General features: G+C 31.2%; 1 protein-coding gene across 1 annotated transcript; it reads right to left on the reverse strand.

Annotated features, from left to right (window-relative positions):
• Positions 1-202: 202 nt before the first annotated feature.
• On the reverse strand, positions 203-3,482 carry LOC107606193 (transcription factor bHLH143). Its single transcript, XM_016308197.3, has 4 exons — positions 3,357-3,482; positions 2,323-2,989; positions 2,033-2,199; positions 203-1,938 (listed from the first exon to the last, which is right to left on the reverse strand). Exon 4 carries the CDS (start codon positions 1,918-1,920, stop codon positions 820-822), a length of 1,101 nt encoding a protein of 366 aa, XP_016163683.1. The 5' UTR covers positions 1,921-1,938; positions 2,033-2,199; positions 2,323-2,989; positions 3,357-3,482; the 3' UTR covers positions 203-819.
• Positions 3,483-19,594: the final 16,112 nt, after the last annotated feature.

Consider the following 19,594-nt stretch of genomic DNA (forward strand, 5'->3'; position numbering starts at 1 on the left):
ATGCTTTCAATGCAGCGGAAGATCAATTGATTCAATTCATCTCAATAGAAACACTGTACAAGATTGCTTCTTTTGTTGGGTCCCTAGTCCCTACCATTCACCACTCCTCAAAGTTCAAACACACATTGCATGTTAATTCAACCCTGTGGTCCCATATAAAGCTTTTCATCAATATACATTGGTGTGATATGAATCATCCAAATTTCAAGAAAACCGAAACACAAACACATCACTTTATTATTATTATTCTCATATCATATCAATTTGACATTAAATGTGTGCATGCTACGTAAATACCCTGGCAAAGAGACAACACTAACACTAATACCAACACAAAACACATCCAAAAAACAAAACACACAACACAAGCTCAAAGATATTAACAAAAAAAAAAACAATGCAACACACATATACATCCCTTAGAAGTGGCTGATGTTGCTGGATCATCAAGTGGAATAAAAATAATTTGTGACAATAAGTGCAAGCGGCCCCTCCTTAAAGCTTTGATGAAAGTTTCTTCCATCTGAGAAAAGGCAATAGTAACCCCAAAGGAATAGCCATGAAAAGGATGCAAAGAAAAGAGGATTTAAGACTGGCCCCCATCACTCTATCCTCTTTAGTACTACTTTCTCTGAGTGGAGTTCAGGCCAATCACATTCCATGTTTCGTACTTCAGAGCTGTACTTTGCTGAGTAAACCTTACCATGGAAATTCCCTAACATAGAACTCTCTGTTTTATTCAGCAGATTCTACCAAGAATCAGCAATAGACAAATTCTATATAGGGCTTAAAAATAAGGACATGTTCGGTTAACTGGAATCACTTGAGTCCAAGCTCTTTAGCCTCAACTTTCATGGCTTTCAAGCAGCGTATGGCATCATCCAAGAGCATAGCCGGGTCCCTGTCCTTGTCCGTGCCACCAGGAATCATGCTCTGAAGAACATTCAAAAGTTCTCGTAATTTCTCCTTTCTCATCTTCTTGTTAACTGACAAGGAATCCGTTTCTTCAGATCTCCCATTGTAGCAGTTGGAACATCTCGATTCGGCATCATCTTCCATTGCAAAGGATTTGTTCTTCGACTTCAAAGAATCGGTAGTACCAATAAATTGTAAGCCATCATGATAACCATCTAATAGCTTCCTCTTCTTTGTTCTCCCAGTGGAGCTTGCAACTTCTTCAATTCCTCCAAATTTTCCGTGGTTATAAAGATTGGTCATTGTACTTGGAGAATGCCCTGTGCTGGTAACTTCATCGTCGTCATCATCATTCCCCGTAGAATAACCATCACTGTCAGAGGAAAGCAATGCATTAATTTCTTCCGTGTCTTCATGCATCTCGCTTTCAACACCAGTTCCCAGATTCTCATCCCCTTTATCATCCACAAGTGGCCCATTCGGATGGCTCAATTCTTTTCCCAAAGGGTATTCCCCATTCAAATAGTTTGTGCCGTGCAATTTTGAATGCCAAGAAGCAAGGCACTCATTGGGACTCCCAAACTTAGAACTATAAACAACAGTTGTTTGACCACCCGTCTGATCAATAACAAGGAATTGCTTCTGAGGGGAGCCTGATTCACCATAAGGAGCAAATTTGCCCCTCAAACCTTTTACACGATCGGCAAGGAATTTTTCCTCAGCAGCAAAGTTTGGAGCAGGAGTAAACTCCTGTCGAGAGCGAGGCAAACAATAAAACCAAGGATGGGGTTCATTAGAACATCCTAATGGCAAATTGGGCATTGAAGGTGACTCATAAGCTGGCATTGTTTCATTCCTTGCTATGACATTGATGCCAGAGTTCACGGCAGTGGCAGAAATACCATTTTGCTTCCACGCATTAGGGGGAACACTAAAGGAACCCAAATTGGGTGACTGCCAACCAAATTGCATACGCGGTAACCAGGTTCCACAATCTTCTCCCATTCAATCAATAACAATCACCTAAACATTATAGAAACACATGCTATGACATCAGTAACGATTCATTGATTCAAGAAAACAGCCAGTGCTAAATGAATGATATTGCAGAATATACCTGAAGAAAAATGACTTTGACGCAAGACCTATTGCTTATCAAAGACTTCTTTCGCGAACAAAGCAAATAACTAAAAATACTGGCTTAACCAATAACCAACCCACCAAAACAGAATAACACGAAATACTCTACGTGATTGGCTTGAGCAAATGACGGAAATATTCAGCCTGGCCAACATACAAACACAGGTTTTGATATATTTACTAACAAATCATAACAACTTAACAAGTGCACAATTGAAAACAATGAATATATCGAAACTGTTGGTCAACGAGTGTTGATTCACATACCTGGCATTCTCTGAGAGGTTGAAAGCATGCTATAACTCTAACTATAATGGTGGAGCAACCCGCGATTCCATTCTCATGTTTCAATGCCCGAAATTTCGTATGACTTGCTGCTTGGCACACCATAATAACTAATTCCCCCTCCCCTCCCAACCCTCCTCAATTCAAAATAGAACAACCAAACAATCTTGCTTAAGACAACTAATCTGAACACCACCACTCCAGAACAAAAGGTTTATATGAACACCACCACTGCAGTTACTAGTAATACAAGGTACAACTAGAACCACCTAAAGAAGGAAAACCCTAACTCTAACTAATGACACCTAAAATATATTTGCTTTAGAGAAGAAAATAAGATTCTTCTATTCCTTCTTTTTTCTGTCCCTTCAGCTAATCTGACGGACATAGCAAGGAACAACAACAAAGAAATTGGACCCCATGGAAAATGATGCAGGTGAAAATTGGTTGAGAGAAAAAAGATGGTAAAGATTTTATAGAACACAAATTACAGGATCACTTTGCAATAGAGATTTAAAGAAATGCCTTTTCGGAATACATCAACAGAAAGACTAAGCCACCACCGCATGCTGTTTTCTGCTTAACCAATTTTATAGAAAAGCCACCGCTGCTCCTTCACCACCCAAAAACCTAATTTGTATTTAACAACCTGCAACGAAATCTCAACATCAGAAATATCGTAATTTACACGAATTCGCAACTCCTGGTTCTGAAAACAGCAGAAACAAAGCATAAAAGCAATAAAGATTAAAACTTTTCCCTGAACTTGAACCTTCCCGATAAGATTGTTCTTGGAGTTTAGCTCAATTCAAGCTATAATGCTTCGAAACGAAATAAGATTAAATAAAATAAAATTATGCAATTTGACTTGAAATCACACCACACACAAAATCATAAAAATCCAAGGCCACGAAGCTCCAAGCCGGAAATTGTTCCCAAAAATTGAGTGTAAAAATTAGTCAACGAAGTGAATAAATTCCCTTATGAAGAGTTAAACATAGAAAAGAAGAACTTACAAAAAAAATAGAGATAGATCCAAGTTGGAACTCAATCCCAATAGACAAAAATGATGGAGGCAGAACGAGGAGACGAAGAAGCAAGCGTTAATGGGTACAGTCAAGGTAGAAACTCCAACCCACAACGATTGCTCGGGAGTTCAATTATATACACCATGCATTCTCATTTGACATTTATGCCCCTCTGTTTTTTATCCAAATCAATTCCATCCAATTTTTTAAATAGAATATTTTAATTTTCTAAATTTTAAAATACATCAAATAGTCTCTTTATTTTTATTTTTTTTAAGTTACCAGTGAAAGATGGCATGTAAGTGAGTATAAAAAAATTATATTATTTAAATTATAGTCGTTTATTTCTATTAAATAATATAATTTTTTTTAATTTAATTCGAAAAAATAAAATACAAAACAATTTTTTAACAATTTGAAAATATAAAAAACAATCTCTAAAAAAATTAAAAATAATTATTTTGTCTAAACTAATCAAATTAAAAAAATCTATATTATTTAATAAAAAATTATTTTATATACTTTAAAACTTAAAGAATTAAAATGTCTTATATTAAAATTAGACTAATTTGAATAATCCATATTATTAATTAAGAAAATAATTAACGATTTTGGATGACACAAATTCTCAAAGAAGACAAGAGTATGTTTGGATTAGATAATTAAAAGAGGAAAAATTATTTTGTTTATATTATATTTAAAATTTTTAATAGCCAAATAATACGTTTAAATATTTTTAAGAAAATTAAAATTCAAAAACATTTAATAAAAAATTTTACTCATTAAAAATAAATATTTTACTCCCTTAAAAGAAAAAAAAAATTATTCTCATTTTTTGCTGTGTCATTTCAAAATACATTACATTTATATATATTGATTAAGAGTTAAAATTAATATTTTATGAATACAAATAATCTAGCTATATTCTCTAAATACGAAAGTTTCATAAGTAATATAAAAAGAAAAATTTATAAATGAATTACAATGATAAAGAATGAAAAATATAATTAGGAATTATTAATTAGTTATATGTAATTAAAAAATTATTAGCTATCTAAACCTTTTATATTAAATTAGTAGAAGCATGATTGTGGAACACGAGCAAAAGTGGGGTGCGTAGGGCCCCCCGTGTGTGTGGTTCTATGATCATTATTCACGAGTTTTGTTGACCATAATACCCCTGGGTGGGTAGTTAGGTTCGAACCTAACCACACAACCTGGTTAGTTTGGTTGACCACTACCTGGCCTTGTGCCCTTGTCTCCCTTTCACTCGACGAATCAAACACAAATTAGTTACACGCATCATACTGCAATTCCAATCATAGGCCATAGCATCGCTCCATCTTTTTCTTTTTTCCACACTTCTTCTATATAATATGGTATTTCAAGAATTAATTTGTCGTAGATCTAAATTTTATTTAATAATATTGCGAGAATCAAATCGATCAATGAATTAATAGAGTGACTGATTTAATAGTTTAATAGTCCAATTAAAATTTAACTATAGTTAAAATAACGTAATTAAATATAAAATAAAATTATTAAAAATTTAGGATATTTAAATTCAATAATTTATAAGTTAATAAAATTTAAAAATTTACAATTTTATATAATAAATTGTTCATAAGTTATAATTAAAAGTTAACAAACAACTTTAAATATCAAAATTTATAATTAAAAAAAATTTAAAATGCACATAAATGACAAATGCATAATGTTCTACCACCAAAAGAAATAATATTATTAGTGAATAATTTTCAACTAAATAAAAAAATTGTTATTACAAATCATAATCATCATTAAATGTTTTAATATATCCATCAAAAATAGATAATCAGAAGGTACAATTTTCAGAAATACCACTAAAAGAAGCTGTATTTGAGGACTCAATTATAATATCAAATATCAAAATTTAATAAAGTACCATCAACTGTCAACAAAATTATTTTAAAAAATTTAACAAAATATTCTAAAATCATTAAAATTAAAATTTAACAAAGTAACGAAGCACCATCAATGAAATTATTCCAGAATCATTGAAATTAATCATTAACAGAAATATTCCAGTTTCATAAAAATTAATAAAACAAAAAATAATAAAAGAAGAAGCAACGATTCTACGAAATTATTCTTTCCAACAACCAAAATTCAGAATAAAAAATACAACAACTCATAATCATTATAATTAACAAAATAAAAAAAATAAACGGAAGAAACGGTGCTTACCAGCTGTGAGGAAGGAAGGGAGGTTACAGCGAATAGTCGATGGCGACAGAGAAAAACATTTGCACTTCGTAGTGAGTAGAGAGAGAGAGAAAGGGGGGCTTGAAGACAGAGAGAGGTAGGGCTTGGCAACAAAAATAGAGACGACGAATTCAGGGGACGAGGACAGGACCGAACAATCGTTCGCGATGGCGATGTCAACAACTTCGAGCAAACCTTCTGGCGATGTCGAGGAGAAGATGATATAGGAAAAGAGGGCCGAACAGACTTTCGAGAGGCGACGATGACAACCGCTATTTGTCATTGCCGACGACAATAGTGGTGGGTGCTGATGAAACGAACTTTGAAGTGTGATGGTGGTTGCTGGTAGAATTTAAGATTGGATTTCATTTGTAAGAGAGAATGAGGGAGTTTTATTATGTTTTTTAAGTAACGAATCGAAAATCCTAAAAAAAATTGAATCAGTTCAAGTAGTTCATCGGTTAATTTTCGATTCAGCCTGTTCTTTCAATGGTTTTTTGCTAGACAATTTTTCACGTTAGTCGAATTGATCAGTCCAATCTGATTTTCAGAATCTTATTTGTATGATATTTAAGGATTTGTTGTTGGTTAATAGATTATTATATGTATAAGATAATATAAACCTCCAATATTTATTTAAAACAAATTAATAAACTAACTACTAAAACAACCCAAGTTGCTTATAACCCCGCTCCATGACCATATACACCATGTGTGATTGTGTGGATTGGACTTTGTCCACGAAATCTTTCTTTACTTGTTAAGGTTGCATGATACATCACATGGCCACCGTCACTTTAATTAGTATATATTCATATCATGTTAATTCTCTTCAATCAATTATTACTTCAGGTACATGAATCTATTTCATTGTGTATATTTGATTTTTTTTTTAACAAAGAAAAGTTCAACATACTAAAGTGAAGCGACACAAAGAACTAAGTCATAAAAAAAAAAGATAAAAACAAAAACGACTGATCCATTGTCATTTCTGGCATTACCATCAACGACCACATGGATCAGCACCGATCCACTCTTTGAAACTCAACACCGACTTCAATTTGATGTTCTCAACGTTACCTTCTTCATTCTTAAATATTCTTGCATTTCATTTCATCCAAATATTCTAAAATACTGCACAGAATCCAACCATCCGTTTATTCTGGTTAACTGTTCTGCCAGGTTCTCCTGTCCAACTCTCAAACAGTTCCTTAATTGTGTCCAAAACAACTCAAACTCTATCAAAGTATGTCAGCCAAGCACACCACACCTGCCAAGTAAACTCACAGTAGAAAAACAAATGTTGAACAAATTCTACATCTTTTTTACACAAAACACATGTATTATCACTCAGATGAATGACATCTAATCTACTCAATCTTTCTTTGGTATTTACCCTTCCCACTAAAACAAACCGTACAAAAAGCTCAATTCTTGATGGAACCAAGCCTCTCCAACAAACAACAACAACAACAACAACAACAAAGCCTTGTCCCACTAGGTGGGGTCGACTACATGAATCAAACGATGCCATTGAGCTCTGTCATGTATCATGTCTACAGAATGACTGTTTACATGTAGATCTCGTTTGACCACCTCATAGATGGTCTTCATAGGCCTTCCTCTACCTTTCACCTCTTCTCTTCCATTTCATCTACCCTCTTGATTGGGTGTTCTGTTGATTTTTTTCTCACATGTCCAGACCACCTAAAACGTAATTCTACCATTTTTTTTATAATGGATGCTACTCCAATATACACCAATAACCAAATCAAATCATAGAAAGGTGGAAATGGAGAGTACCATCACGATAGAAAATGCAAAGAAGATTTTTGTAAGAACATGATAGTGGAGGCATTACCATGATGATTGAAGACCATAATAATAACATCCAAAAAGAAATTCAAGAAAGAAAGATGAAGAATGATATACGGTATCCAATGTTCAAATCAATCAATAGTAATTTTTAGGTTGACCGTTCAAACCTGGAATTATACATATTTAATAAGGACCCACGCACCATCCAATTGCATTCGCACAAATTGCATATTCAAGAATATTACACGCATTATTTTTTGTATAGTTTTTTATTTTTTCAAAATAGAAATAATTAATAAAATAAAAAATATATAAGAATGATATAAATACTATTTTTCTTATATATAGGTGTCAAAAATATTTTGTATGCACGTGTTATATATAAAATAAAGTATCGAAAGTATATAAAATGTATCAAATCTCCTATTTTAATGGTGAAGAAAAATGTGTATCAATTTACTACAAAAGATAGAATAAAATCACATATACAAAATAAAAGTTAGTTATTAATTAATTAATACGTATAAAAATATATATTTTGACATATTATAGCAAGATTTATTATACTATTAAACAATTTAATGATTCTTCAATTGAAAGTTTGATGCTTTTAGTGCTTAGTTATTGGTTTGAAAAAAATGATATTATATATATAAACATAATTCATTAAAAAATATTTCTAAAATTTTAATGAGTTATTTAGATTAGAATATATTATCTCAATTAATTTTAGAGTTGTTATTTTTATTTAATAAAAAATAGACTGATAAAAACAATAGTATCTATTAATACACACTAGTATATACGTTTTTTAATTTAAATGAATATTAAAAAAAATTATTTTTTAAAATATGTATGAATTTAAAATAATACAAAAATACGCATGATCCATTTCGCATGGGCGGTGCGTGAAATGAATTTTAACTCCATTTTCCATAGAACTCCCGTAAAATGGCACTTCTGATGCAGCCTTCATAAATTGGACCAACTCAAATCTGTGGAGAAATAAAAACAACTTTGGACAATAATAATAATAATAATAATAATTATTATTATTATTATTATTATTTTAGTTATTATTAATAATATTATTATTATTATAAGCTATCTAAAATTGTTCTTATTTTCCGGACGCCACGTCTGAATTGGTCCAATTCGTAGGGGCCACACCAAAAGTGTATATTACGCGCACTCCATGTAAAATGGAGTTAAACTCTATTTCATAGGAATCCCGTGCAAAATGGACTCTGGCGTATTTTGACACAACTTTAAATTTATACGTATTTTGAAAAAAAAAATTAATATTTATTTAAATGAAAAAAAACCACTAGTATATACAAAATAGAGTGGATACCCAACACAATTCCGATAATTATTTAAAAAAGACAACAAAATTTTTAACAAAAAAATTATTTTTTTTGGTCTTTGATTTTTATTTTTATAGAACTGATTAGCTTCTATGCCAAAAAATAAAACATTGATTTTTTTGTACAGGAACTAATTAGTCCCATAAAAATAAAAATCAAGGGTCGAAAATGGTATTTTTTTTAAAAGTCTCGTTGTCTTTTGAGATAATTGTCAGGAGTCGTTTAGGGTTTTATTTCTCTACAAAATACATATAGTCAATAAATTATAGCTCAAATAACATAATCTTTTCATGCTCACCTAAGAAGTCGCAAATTTGCGTCTCCCTATATATATAACACATGTGATATTTATTAATTAATTAAATATTAACTATATGGATGGTCTTACTTTAGGGATTTGGGGTAAGAAAGCCGAGGCTCAATAATGAATAGGGATCGGCCCCCTCCTAGAGAACAATATTACTTTACATTGATGTGATATATGAGGATATGTGCCTAATATAATTAGGCCATCAAAAGGATTTTTCTTAATAAAATAAATAAATTAATTATTTACTAGGCTTTTCAATATATATCAAATACATTAAGAAAACGTTGAACAAAAACTTTTTAACAAATTTCTAATAAAGTCTTAAATTAAAAAAGTTGATGATATTTTTCTTAAATAATTGAAAATTTTCTTAAAATTTGTACATAATTTTTTTAGTAGAATTCTAACTAGTTAATTAATATTATAGGGAAGTGTGTTATTAGTAAGTCGAATTAATATGATTTAATTTATTTTTTATTCATATCTTTTTATAAATTGAAAAAGTTTTGTTTGATTTAGTATGGTTTTATTTTTGTTTTTCTTGTTTCGATCCTTAATAAATTGAATTGGGTCAATTCAATTTATTTTATTACATGCTAATTAAATTTACCTAGTTAATTCGATTTATGTGTAAATAGCTATAATCAAGTTACTTTGATTCGATTTATGTAAATATATTTAGGACAAGACGTATAATCAATTATAATTGAGACCATTTACATAATTTTTAACTCTATTCATTTTATTAAAGTGAATTACTCTAAGAAATATGGACCGCTCAACAATTTTTTTTTTAGAAATTATTAGCTAATAAAACTTATTAAGTAGATTAAAATAATAACTTTTGAAATTGTATTTAAGTGATAGTACTAGATGAATAAATCTCTTCTCAATTAAGTTTCTTACTAAACTTTTCTTTTTATGTTTTCATGTTTTCCTTTTTTTTAAATTATTCTTTGTTTTTTCTGTTTCTGTTTCTTTTTCTTTTTCTCATTTTTCTGCTTAACACATTTTTTATATTCTATAATTTATACAAAAATTTTGCACTTTTATAAAAAAAATGTGGCTCGGATTTAAGAATGAAAAGAAATTGAGTTTTTGGACTTAAATAATGTTGGTTTTGAAACTAGTTCGGAACTTTTGGCCTACATGCCTTGGTTTTGGTTTTAAGTCTCCAATTTAAATGATTTCAGTTTGAGTAATTATGATTCCGAGGATTTCTAAAGAGTTTAAGTGAGGCAGGTCTAGAGTCTTGTGTCTTCTCAAAGAAAGTTCCGTTTTAAGGTGATGATTGAAAGTCTCTTGGACATTTTGTAAAATGTTATATTAAGTGACTAAGATTTGAAAGAGAATTGATTTTGAGGAAAAGTTGATTTATGAGTTTGAAGAGATTTGAGAAATAGAAAGTGACTTATGGCTTGAATAATGATTGGTTTGATATGAATTGTTAACGAAATGCGGAAATGATGATGGATGAATGATTATGAATAAATATATGTGGCTTCCGCACGTTTATCTGAGATACGAGTTTCCCTGGGTAAAGTACCGTGGCTTGCCACCACGTGTTCCAGGTTGAATCTCGATACTCTGTTGATCCTACGTCGTAAGGGTGACCGGACACGTATAAATTCTCGTTTTTATGAAGTTTATACTTTTGGAACTATACATGAGACTATATATATTTTTGATGAAGTTTTGTATTATTCCAAAATGTTCTTGAATATTTGTTTTTGAAGCATTGAAGTATTTGTTGGTACTCACTTACTTTAAAGATGGTATCAGAGCCAGAACCCGGATCGATGTGCCAACGAGGGCGCTGGGCTCCCTTAGGGGGGTGGATTGTAAAGTCCCACATCGGTTGGAGAGGGGAACGAAGCATGCCTTATAAGGGTGTGGATACCTCTCCCTAGCATGACGCGTTTTGACGAGTGAGTGTGGGGGCTTCGGCTAGCATCCCTATCGTCAAAAGCAAAACCGTGAGGTCTTGTGTGCCAAAGCGGACAATATCGTGCTAGCGGGGGTAAGTAATTTTTTCGTCCCCAAGGTCTGGGGTCAAAATCAAAATCGTCCCCGACCTTTTTTTTAATTAAAATCATCCTCAACGTTTAAAAACGCTTTAAAATCGTCCTTTTCTATTTTTTTGGACCAAATTACCCTCATCATCATCATTCTCCTCTTCACCACCACCACCACCACCACCACAAACACAAACACAAACACCACTCCCTCACCCTTCCGGTAACCCCCACCCCTCACCCCTCACCCCTCACCCTCCACTCCTCACCGGCTCCCCTCACCGCCTCACCTCACCCCCCACCCCTCACCTCATCCCCCACCCTCACCTCACCCCCCATCCCTCACTGCCTCCCCCTCACCCCCTCACCTCACCCCCCACCCTCATCGTACCCCCTCACCCCCCTCACCGTAACTCCCCCCTCCCACCCCTCACCCCACTCGGTCATCATCATCATCATCATCATCAACAGATTTCATCAACAACAACAAATTTCATCAAAAACCACAGAAGAAGAAGAAAAGAATAAGAAGCAGCAGAAGGCAGAAAGCAAAAACAGAAAAACAGGGGCGGCGGGGGACTGGACGCAGGGGCGACGGCGGGCTGGATGCGGGGCGGCGGCGTGGGGCTGGACGCGGGGCGGCGGCGTGGGGCTGGACGCGGGGGCGGCGGCGGAGGGCCGGACACGGGGCGGCTGCGGGTTGGGGGTGATGGAGTGAGGGTTGGGGGTGGGTGTAGGAGGAAAGGAAAATTGTGTGGGGGGGGGGGAGGAGAGAAACGAAGAGATCTGATGGGGGTGGGGTGGGGTTTTTTTTTTAATTTTTATTAATAGTTAAGGGTAATTTGGTCCAAAAAAATAGAAAATAACGATTTTATAACGATTTGTAACGTTGAGGATGATTTTAATAAAAAAAAAAGGTCATGGACGATTTTGATTTTGACCCCAGACCTTGAGGACGAAAAAAGTACTTATCCCTTATTATTACTTAAATAAGTTTAGTTAGAAACTTAAGATTTATTCTTCTAGTACTATTACTCAAATACAATTTCAAAAGTTATTATTTTAATCTACTTAACAAGTTTTATTAGCAAATAATTTCTAAAGAAAAAATTATTAAGCGACCCATATTTCTTATGAAGAATGTTAAAAATTCATCAATATTTATTATTTTTAGTCATTAGTTAATTATCAATATTTAAAATTATAAATTAAAAATATATTATTAAATTATTAAACTAAAAAATTAAATTAATAACCAACAATAATAAATTCTAATAATACTCGAACATTTTTTTATTTCTTAGGAATGATTTTAAAACAAATTATCCAAATTCATTTGTAATCATAGGACCTAGCTAATAGTAAACACACAGTAATTGAATGAAAAGAAAAGAAAAATAGCACATGGTAATAAGATTAAGGGGCAGCATCGTCCTTAATCTGAAGCACCTAACCTTGCTAATTAAGGCACATGCAGCATCATGGTGTATATAGTTATGTTGTGATGTGTATGTGTGACCCATAAAATTATAAAATCATAAAATTATAAAATTATATTTGACAGATAAAATATAAATAAAAATATTATGTTTAAAGATACTGAATTAGTATATTTTATATCTATATTGATAGAAAAAATACAAAAACATTAATAAGAGATGTAACTTATTTTTATTTTTTTACTATTTTTGTTAATTTTTATAAATTATAATTTTTATTATTATATTTTTATTTTTAAATTTTTTGAATGAAAAAAATAAAAATATATTAAATTTTAATAATTTATTTTAATTTATCATCAAATAAAATATAAAAATATAAAAATTTATGTTTTTATTATTTGTATGTTATTTTTAATGTCTTATCTTATCTGTTCTTAAAAAACAAATGTAACCTAAAAAATCTTATGCTCCACATACCAAAATCTCTAGCTACATAGCTACCTAAAAGATTTTAGCTTGTTTGGATTGGAGGGAACAATATTTAAGCTTATATAATCAAGTTCTTTAGGTCTAAACTTTTTGTTGCACTAATTAAAACAGCTACACCGCAAACCAATTGACCTATATAGAGCATCCATATATTTTCTTTCTTTTTTTTTTTTCTGATAAAGAAACTACTTTACAGATAGATAAGTTTTTTTAATTTATCTTTAATAATATATATGAGTTAATAAATCAATGAATAAATCGAATTAAATTAAAAGAATTACTTTGCAGTTTGCACGTCTCTCTTTATATTATTAATTTTATCATCATGGACGTTTTTAATTTTTATCACTTCTGATTAATTTTAAAATATATGATGTCAGTTAGGCCAATATGTTTAGCACATTCACAAGGACTTAATTACATACATGACCATGCTTCTTTGGGATTTTGTGTACAATAATTGTTAGTTATATATTTAATTTAATTTATTAGGTATATTTATTTATTTTACTAAATAAAAAGTTAGGACGCTATAATGAATTATATTTTTATAAATGTTGTATTAATTAATTCTTATTGTTCAAATCCTTTAATAATATAATTTGATGTTAATCCTAAATTATTAAAAATACAACATTCATATATTCTTAGTTGATTACACATTCATATATTCATATATGGTACTTTAATTTAATTATCTTATTATTTTGAATTGGAAATTTTGTTGTATTTTTTTTTATATAAGAAGGAATGATGGTGATAAAGATTATATATCAATATGTCATTCTAGTTGTCCCATGCATGCTGATGATTTGAAAATTTGAATGTTTAATTTTGTAATATAGTCACTAGAGATGCCTTAGATTAAATATAATAATGCACAAAAAAAAAAGCACGTAAAGTTCATACAGTAACCTAATTAAATTAGCACCCTTCGTCATCACTACCAAATAGCTAATAATATAGAGGGAATAAAAAAAAAATAAAAAAATAGATATATGATATATCATTCTATGAAAACTCACCAATCTCATTATCCAGGTTTGCTAATATGATGTTAACTTCTTTTTTATCCCATAAACCTACCTCTACTTTCTCTTTCTCATGTTTTATTATATTATATTATATTATATTTTAGAATAAGTATAGAAAGTCAATGAAATATTTGTACAATGTATACAATGAAATTTAGAGATGTCTAATTCAGTATCAGAGATATAACTATTAGTGTTACTTTTTCCCATCAACTGAAGTTTTTGGGATGAGTAATATCATGACATGATATCAGAACTCTAGATCTAAAAGGTCAAGAGTTTGATCCTTAGTGAACCTCAAAATTAGCTTAAGTTTTTGGGATGAGTGATTTCATGACATGAGATGTTTATTATCCTAGTACCCGGATGATTATTCTGGATAGTATGAGTGATGTTCATTTTTTAACTCAATAACCCATTGTACACATTGTACAAATATTCTATTGACTCCCTATCCAGACTCTTTATTTTATTTTCCTTCCTTCCTCCTCCAATTCTCTCTTTTTAAATATTATGATGTCAATGCCAGCATGGTTTTGAATAAATAATTATTTCGGAATGTTGAAAATATATAATCAATGCTTATTACACATTTATTCAAGTGCTTTCATAGAGGATGGTAATATAATTAGTTGATGAATGACTAATGTGGTAGGTTTATGGCTCGAATAACGAATCCATAAGAGAAGATTATTTTTTTTTTTAAATAAGAAAAGTTTAACTCAATTATTGGGTAGACTTAAAATCGCCTTTATTTGAACAACCCTCCGTAAAAAATTTTATATTCATCTAAATAATTCTTAATCGAATAAAATCAAATAAATATACCTTGTTATTATAATATAATTTACATCAACTAGATGGTTGAATGTAATAACTACCCCTTTTAGAAACAAAATTAAATTTGAAAGTTTAGAATTTTGAATTTATGGATAGGAATCTAGTAATTATCTTCCGTTTGAAATTAAAATTATCCCAATTACCTTATCCCCAAATGTATATAAACAGGGGTGTATCTAGTAGAAAATCACTCTTCTTAAATACTAATCATTTCTCTTCTCTCTCTACAAAAAATATATTATGTGTGCAAACACAAGAGGCAAGCTCAAAGAAGTGTTAGAAAAAGAGTAGAAAATTATGTTTTTCTTACTTTTATGTTGGCATGTAGTATGTCCTATTTTATTTTCTTCCATCCATGCATGGCTACCATCTTTCATGTGTGTTATGGCATTAATTATTCTTTACTCATCTTTCATCCACATTGATCATAATTATCTATTATGTCATTCATGTCCTCTTGATCCATTAATATATATCCCATATTTTTCTATGTACATTTACATGACCTTTTATACCATTATATTATTATTCCTTTAATGTTGAGAGTACATACCCCTTTATAATGTTTTATTTAATTATTTAACATATCCTAATTTTATATGTGCATATACATGACCTTTTATACCATTATATTATTATTATCCCTTTAATGTTGAGAGTACATGCCTTTTTTTAATGTCTTGTTCAATATACCCTATGCTATTATGTGCAACTAAATGACCTCTTATATCATTATGTTATTATTACTCCTTTAATTTAAGGTTAAGGGTACATGCTTTCTTATAATATTTTCAAGTATTTGATATACCCCATTCTTACTATGTACACTTAGATTATATTTTATACATTATATTATTAATATCTTCTTAGGATCAAGAGTACATATTTTCTTATAATTGTTTTATTCAACTAATTAATATCCCCTATTTTATTATGTAGAATTATATGAACTTATACCATTGGATTAATAATATTTCTTTGAGTTAAGAGTATATGCCCTCTTATAACTATTTTATTCAACTATTTAAAATATCTTAATTTTTTATATAATGTACATTTACATGATATTTTATATATTATATTATTAATATCTCTCTAGGGTTGAGAGTATCTACTTTCTTATAACATCTTATTCAACATGCTCATTTTATCATTGTATATGTCCCTCCTCTTGCATGATCTATTTTTGCATGAATCTCTTCTTGTGTATGCCTAAACAACCCTAGTTGTGAATTAAACTGAGGGACAAACGGAGGGAATGATCCTTCGGTAAGGAAAGGTGACCCAAAAAACAAGATATCGAGATGATCCCTTTAAGGGAGGGTGATCGATCGAGATGATCTTTCGATAAGGGAAGGTGATCGTCAAGACATTCGAGATAAGAACTTTCGGTAAGGGAAGGGGACTCTCATTTTATACTGGTTTGAACTTAATACCCTTCATAAAAGCTACAGTTAAGGAAGAAGAAAGTATAAGGCAAAGTTTGATAATAGTGATGTTCTTTTTTTAAGATTTATTTATGAATATGTCGACATTTCATATTTTACTATCCTTCTATTTTTCCTATGTGCTTCTCTTTTGCCTATATGCTTTACAAGAAAAATTCATATTACATGCCATATTGTACGATCTTTTTTTAAAATCCCGCATATGAAGATGTTGCATAACACTCCTAAGACTTTAAGTTCTCATCCCTTTTCTTTTTTCATACTGTCTCCAGAGGAACATGGCACAGCAGATAAAAACGACACAGTGTCCCGCGAAGGTAACTTCTGAGCATGACCCCTCGAAACACGCGTGGATAGTTACGACCACTACTACCGTGCTCCAAACTATCTACTTAGGTTGAAAGTTCGTGAAAAGAGAATCCCAGCTGCCCGTCATAACCTTCCTAGATAAGAAGGCTTCAGCATTCAAAAAACGGTCATCTGAGCATCTCGAATCAGATTCTGAGACGGAGGAAGAGAAATCCAATAACCCTGGTATGAAGGAAGACACCATGGAAGAGGATTCAGAGGAGGAGTTAAACCCTTGTGGAAGTCCAAGGGTGGAATAGGGTTGTTGGATTCCTCTTCCTTTGTCTCGGAATCTGATTCGATATGCATCACTTCAGATGACCGCTTCTTGAATGCTGAAGCGTTCTTATCTAGGAAGGTTATGACGGGCAGTTGGGGTTCTCTTTCCACGAACTCTCGACCGAAGTAGATAGTTTGGAGCACGGTAGTAGTGGTCGTAACTATCCACGCGTGCTTCGAAGAGTCATACTGAGAAGTTACCTTCGGGAGACACTGCGTCGTCTCTATCCGCTGTGTCATGTTCCTCTAGAGACAGTATGGGAAAAGAAAAGGGATGAGAACTTAAAGTCTCACTATGAGTGCTATGCAACACCTCCATATCTATCTCCAGCCCACGTGTGGGATTTTAAAAAAAAGATCGCACAATATGGCATGTAATATGAATCTTTCTTGTAAAGCATATAGGCAAAAGGAAAGCACATAGGAAAAATAGAAGGATAGTAACATATGAAACGTCAACATATTCATAAATAAATCTAAAAAAAACATCATTATGATCAAACTTTGCCTTATACTTTCTTCTTCCTTAACTTGTAGCTTTTACGAAGAGTATTGAGCTCAAACCGGTATAAAATGAGAGTCTCCTTCCCTTACCGAAGGTTCTTATCTCGAATGTCTTGGCGATCACCTTCCCTTATCGAAGGATCATCTCGATCGATCACCCTCCCTTACCGAGGGATCATCTCGATATCTTGTCTTCGGGGTCACTTTCCCTTACCGAAGGATCATTCCCTCAGTTTAATTTATAATTAGGGTTGTTTAGGCATACACAAGAAGAGATTCATACAAGAATAGATCATGCAAGAGGAGGGACATATACATGATAAAATGAGCATGTTGGACAAGATGTTATAAGAAAGTAGATACTCTCAACCCTAGAGAGATATTAATAATATAATGTATAAAATATCATGTAAATGTACATTATATAAAAATTAGGATATTTTAAATAGTTGAATAAAATAGTTATAAGAGGGCATGTACTCTTAACTCAGAAATATTATTAATCCAATGGTATAAAAGTTCATATAATTCCACATAATAAAATAGGGGATATTAATTAGTTGAATAAATTATAAGGAAACACGTACTCTTGACCCTAAGAAGATATTAATAATATAATGTATAAAATATAATCTAAGTGCACATAGTAAGAATGGGGTATATCAAATACTTGAAAATATTATAAAAAGGTATGTACCCTTAACCTTAAATTAAAGGAGTAATAATAACATAATGATATAAGAGGTCATTTAGTTGCACATAATAGAATAGGATATATTGAACAAGACATAAAAAAAAAGCATGTACTCTCAACATTAAAGGGATAATAATAATATAATGATATAAAATGTCATGTAAATGCACATAGTAAAATTAGGGTATGTTAAATAATTAAATAAAATATTATAAAGAGTATGTACTCTCAACATTAAAGGAATAATAATATAATGGTATAAAAGGTCATGTAAATGCACATAGAAAAATATGGGATATATATTAATGGATCAAGAGGACATGAATGACATAATAGAAATCATGATCAATGTGGATGAAAGATGAGTAAAGGATAATTAATGCCATAAAACACATGAAAGATGGTAGCCATGCATAGATGGAAGGAAATAAAATAGAGCATACTACATGCCAACATAAAAGTAAGAAAAGCATAATTTCCTACTCTTTTCCTAACCCTTCTTTGAGCTTGCCTCTTGTATTTGCACACAGAATATATTTTTTGTAGAGAGAGAGAAGGGAGAAGATTAATATTTGAGAGGAGTGATTTTCTACTTATAGGTGCACCCCTATTTATATACATTTGGGGATAGGATGGTTGAGATAATTTTAATTTTAAACGGAGGGTGATTATTAGATTCTTATCCATAAATTCAAAATTCTAAGCCTATCTCATCACTGATTTTCAAATTTCGAATTTAATTTTGTTTCTAGAAGGAGTGGTTGTTACGTTGAATTCCTAGGTTACGGAATTGGCGTTTGCCTAATGGTGTTGAAATTATTGGATCAACCTTTAGATTAAAAAAGAGAGAAAATTAATGATCATTAAACTTTTATTTTTATACTTTACTAATTTTTTTCATTTTTGAAGATAATATTTTGCTTCCTTTAACAGATATTTTTCACACCCGAGAAAAAATTATAGAGGTTCAATAGAATTATCTACTGTTAATAATAATGATTATGCTTAAAAATTTTGTAAATTTAAAACTTGTTAATTATACTAGCTTCTTGCTAAGTACAAAATACCTGTTAAACTGCACTTTTATATTTAGATGTATAAATTTTATATGATTAAAAAAAATAAATTAACAAGAATTTAGTGATTAAAAATGATATTTGAGTAATTTTTATAATTAAGATACCAGATTCGATTTTTTATTATATAAGACATTTTAAAATTATTTCTAATAAAAACTTGTCCTACCGTAGTTCAACCGGAAAAATCGAACCAATATAATTAGTTTGCAGTCAACCCAGCTGGGTTTAATAACTATAGTGATATATAAACGCAGATATGAAAAATAATAAAGAGTTAGGAACCTAATAGTTGTTACAAGAGATGATTTGCATTAA

Source organism: Arachis ipaensis, chromosome B7 (assembly GCF_059453495.1).
Source record: "Arachis ipaensis isolate K30076 ecotype BB chromosome B7, ASM5945349v1, whole genome shotgun sequence".
NCBI lineage: Eukaryota > Viridiplantae > Streptophyta > Magnoliopsida > Fabales > Fabaceae > Arachis > Arachis ipaensis.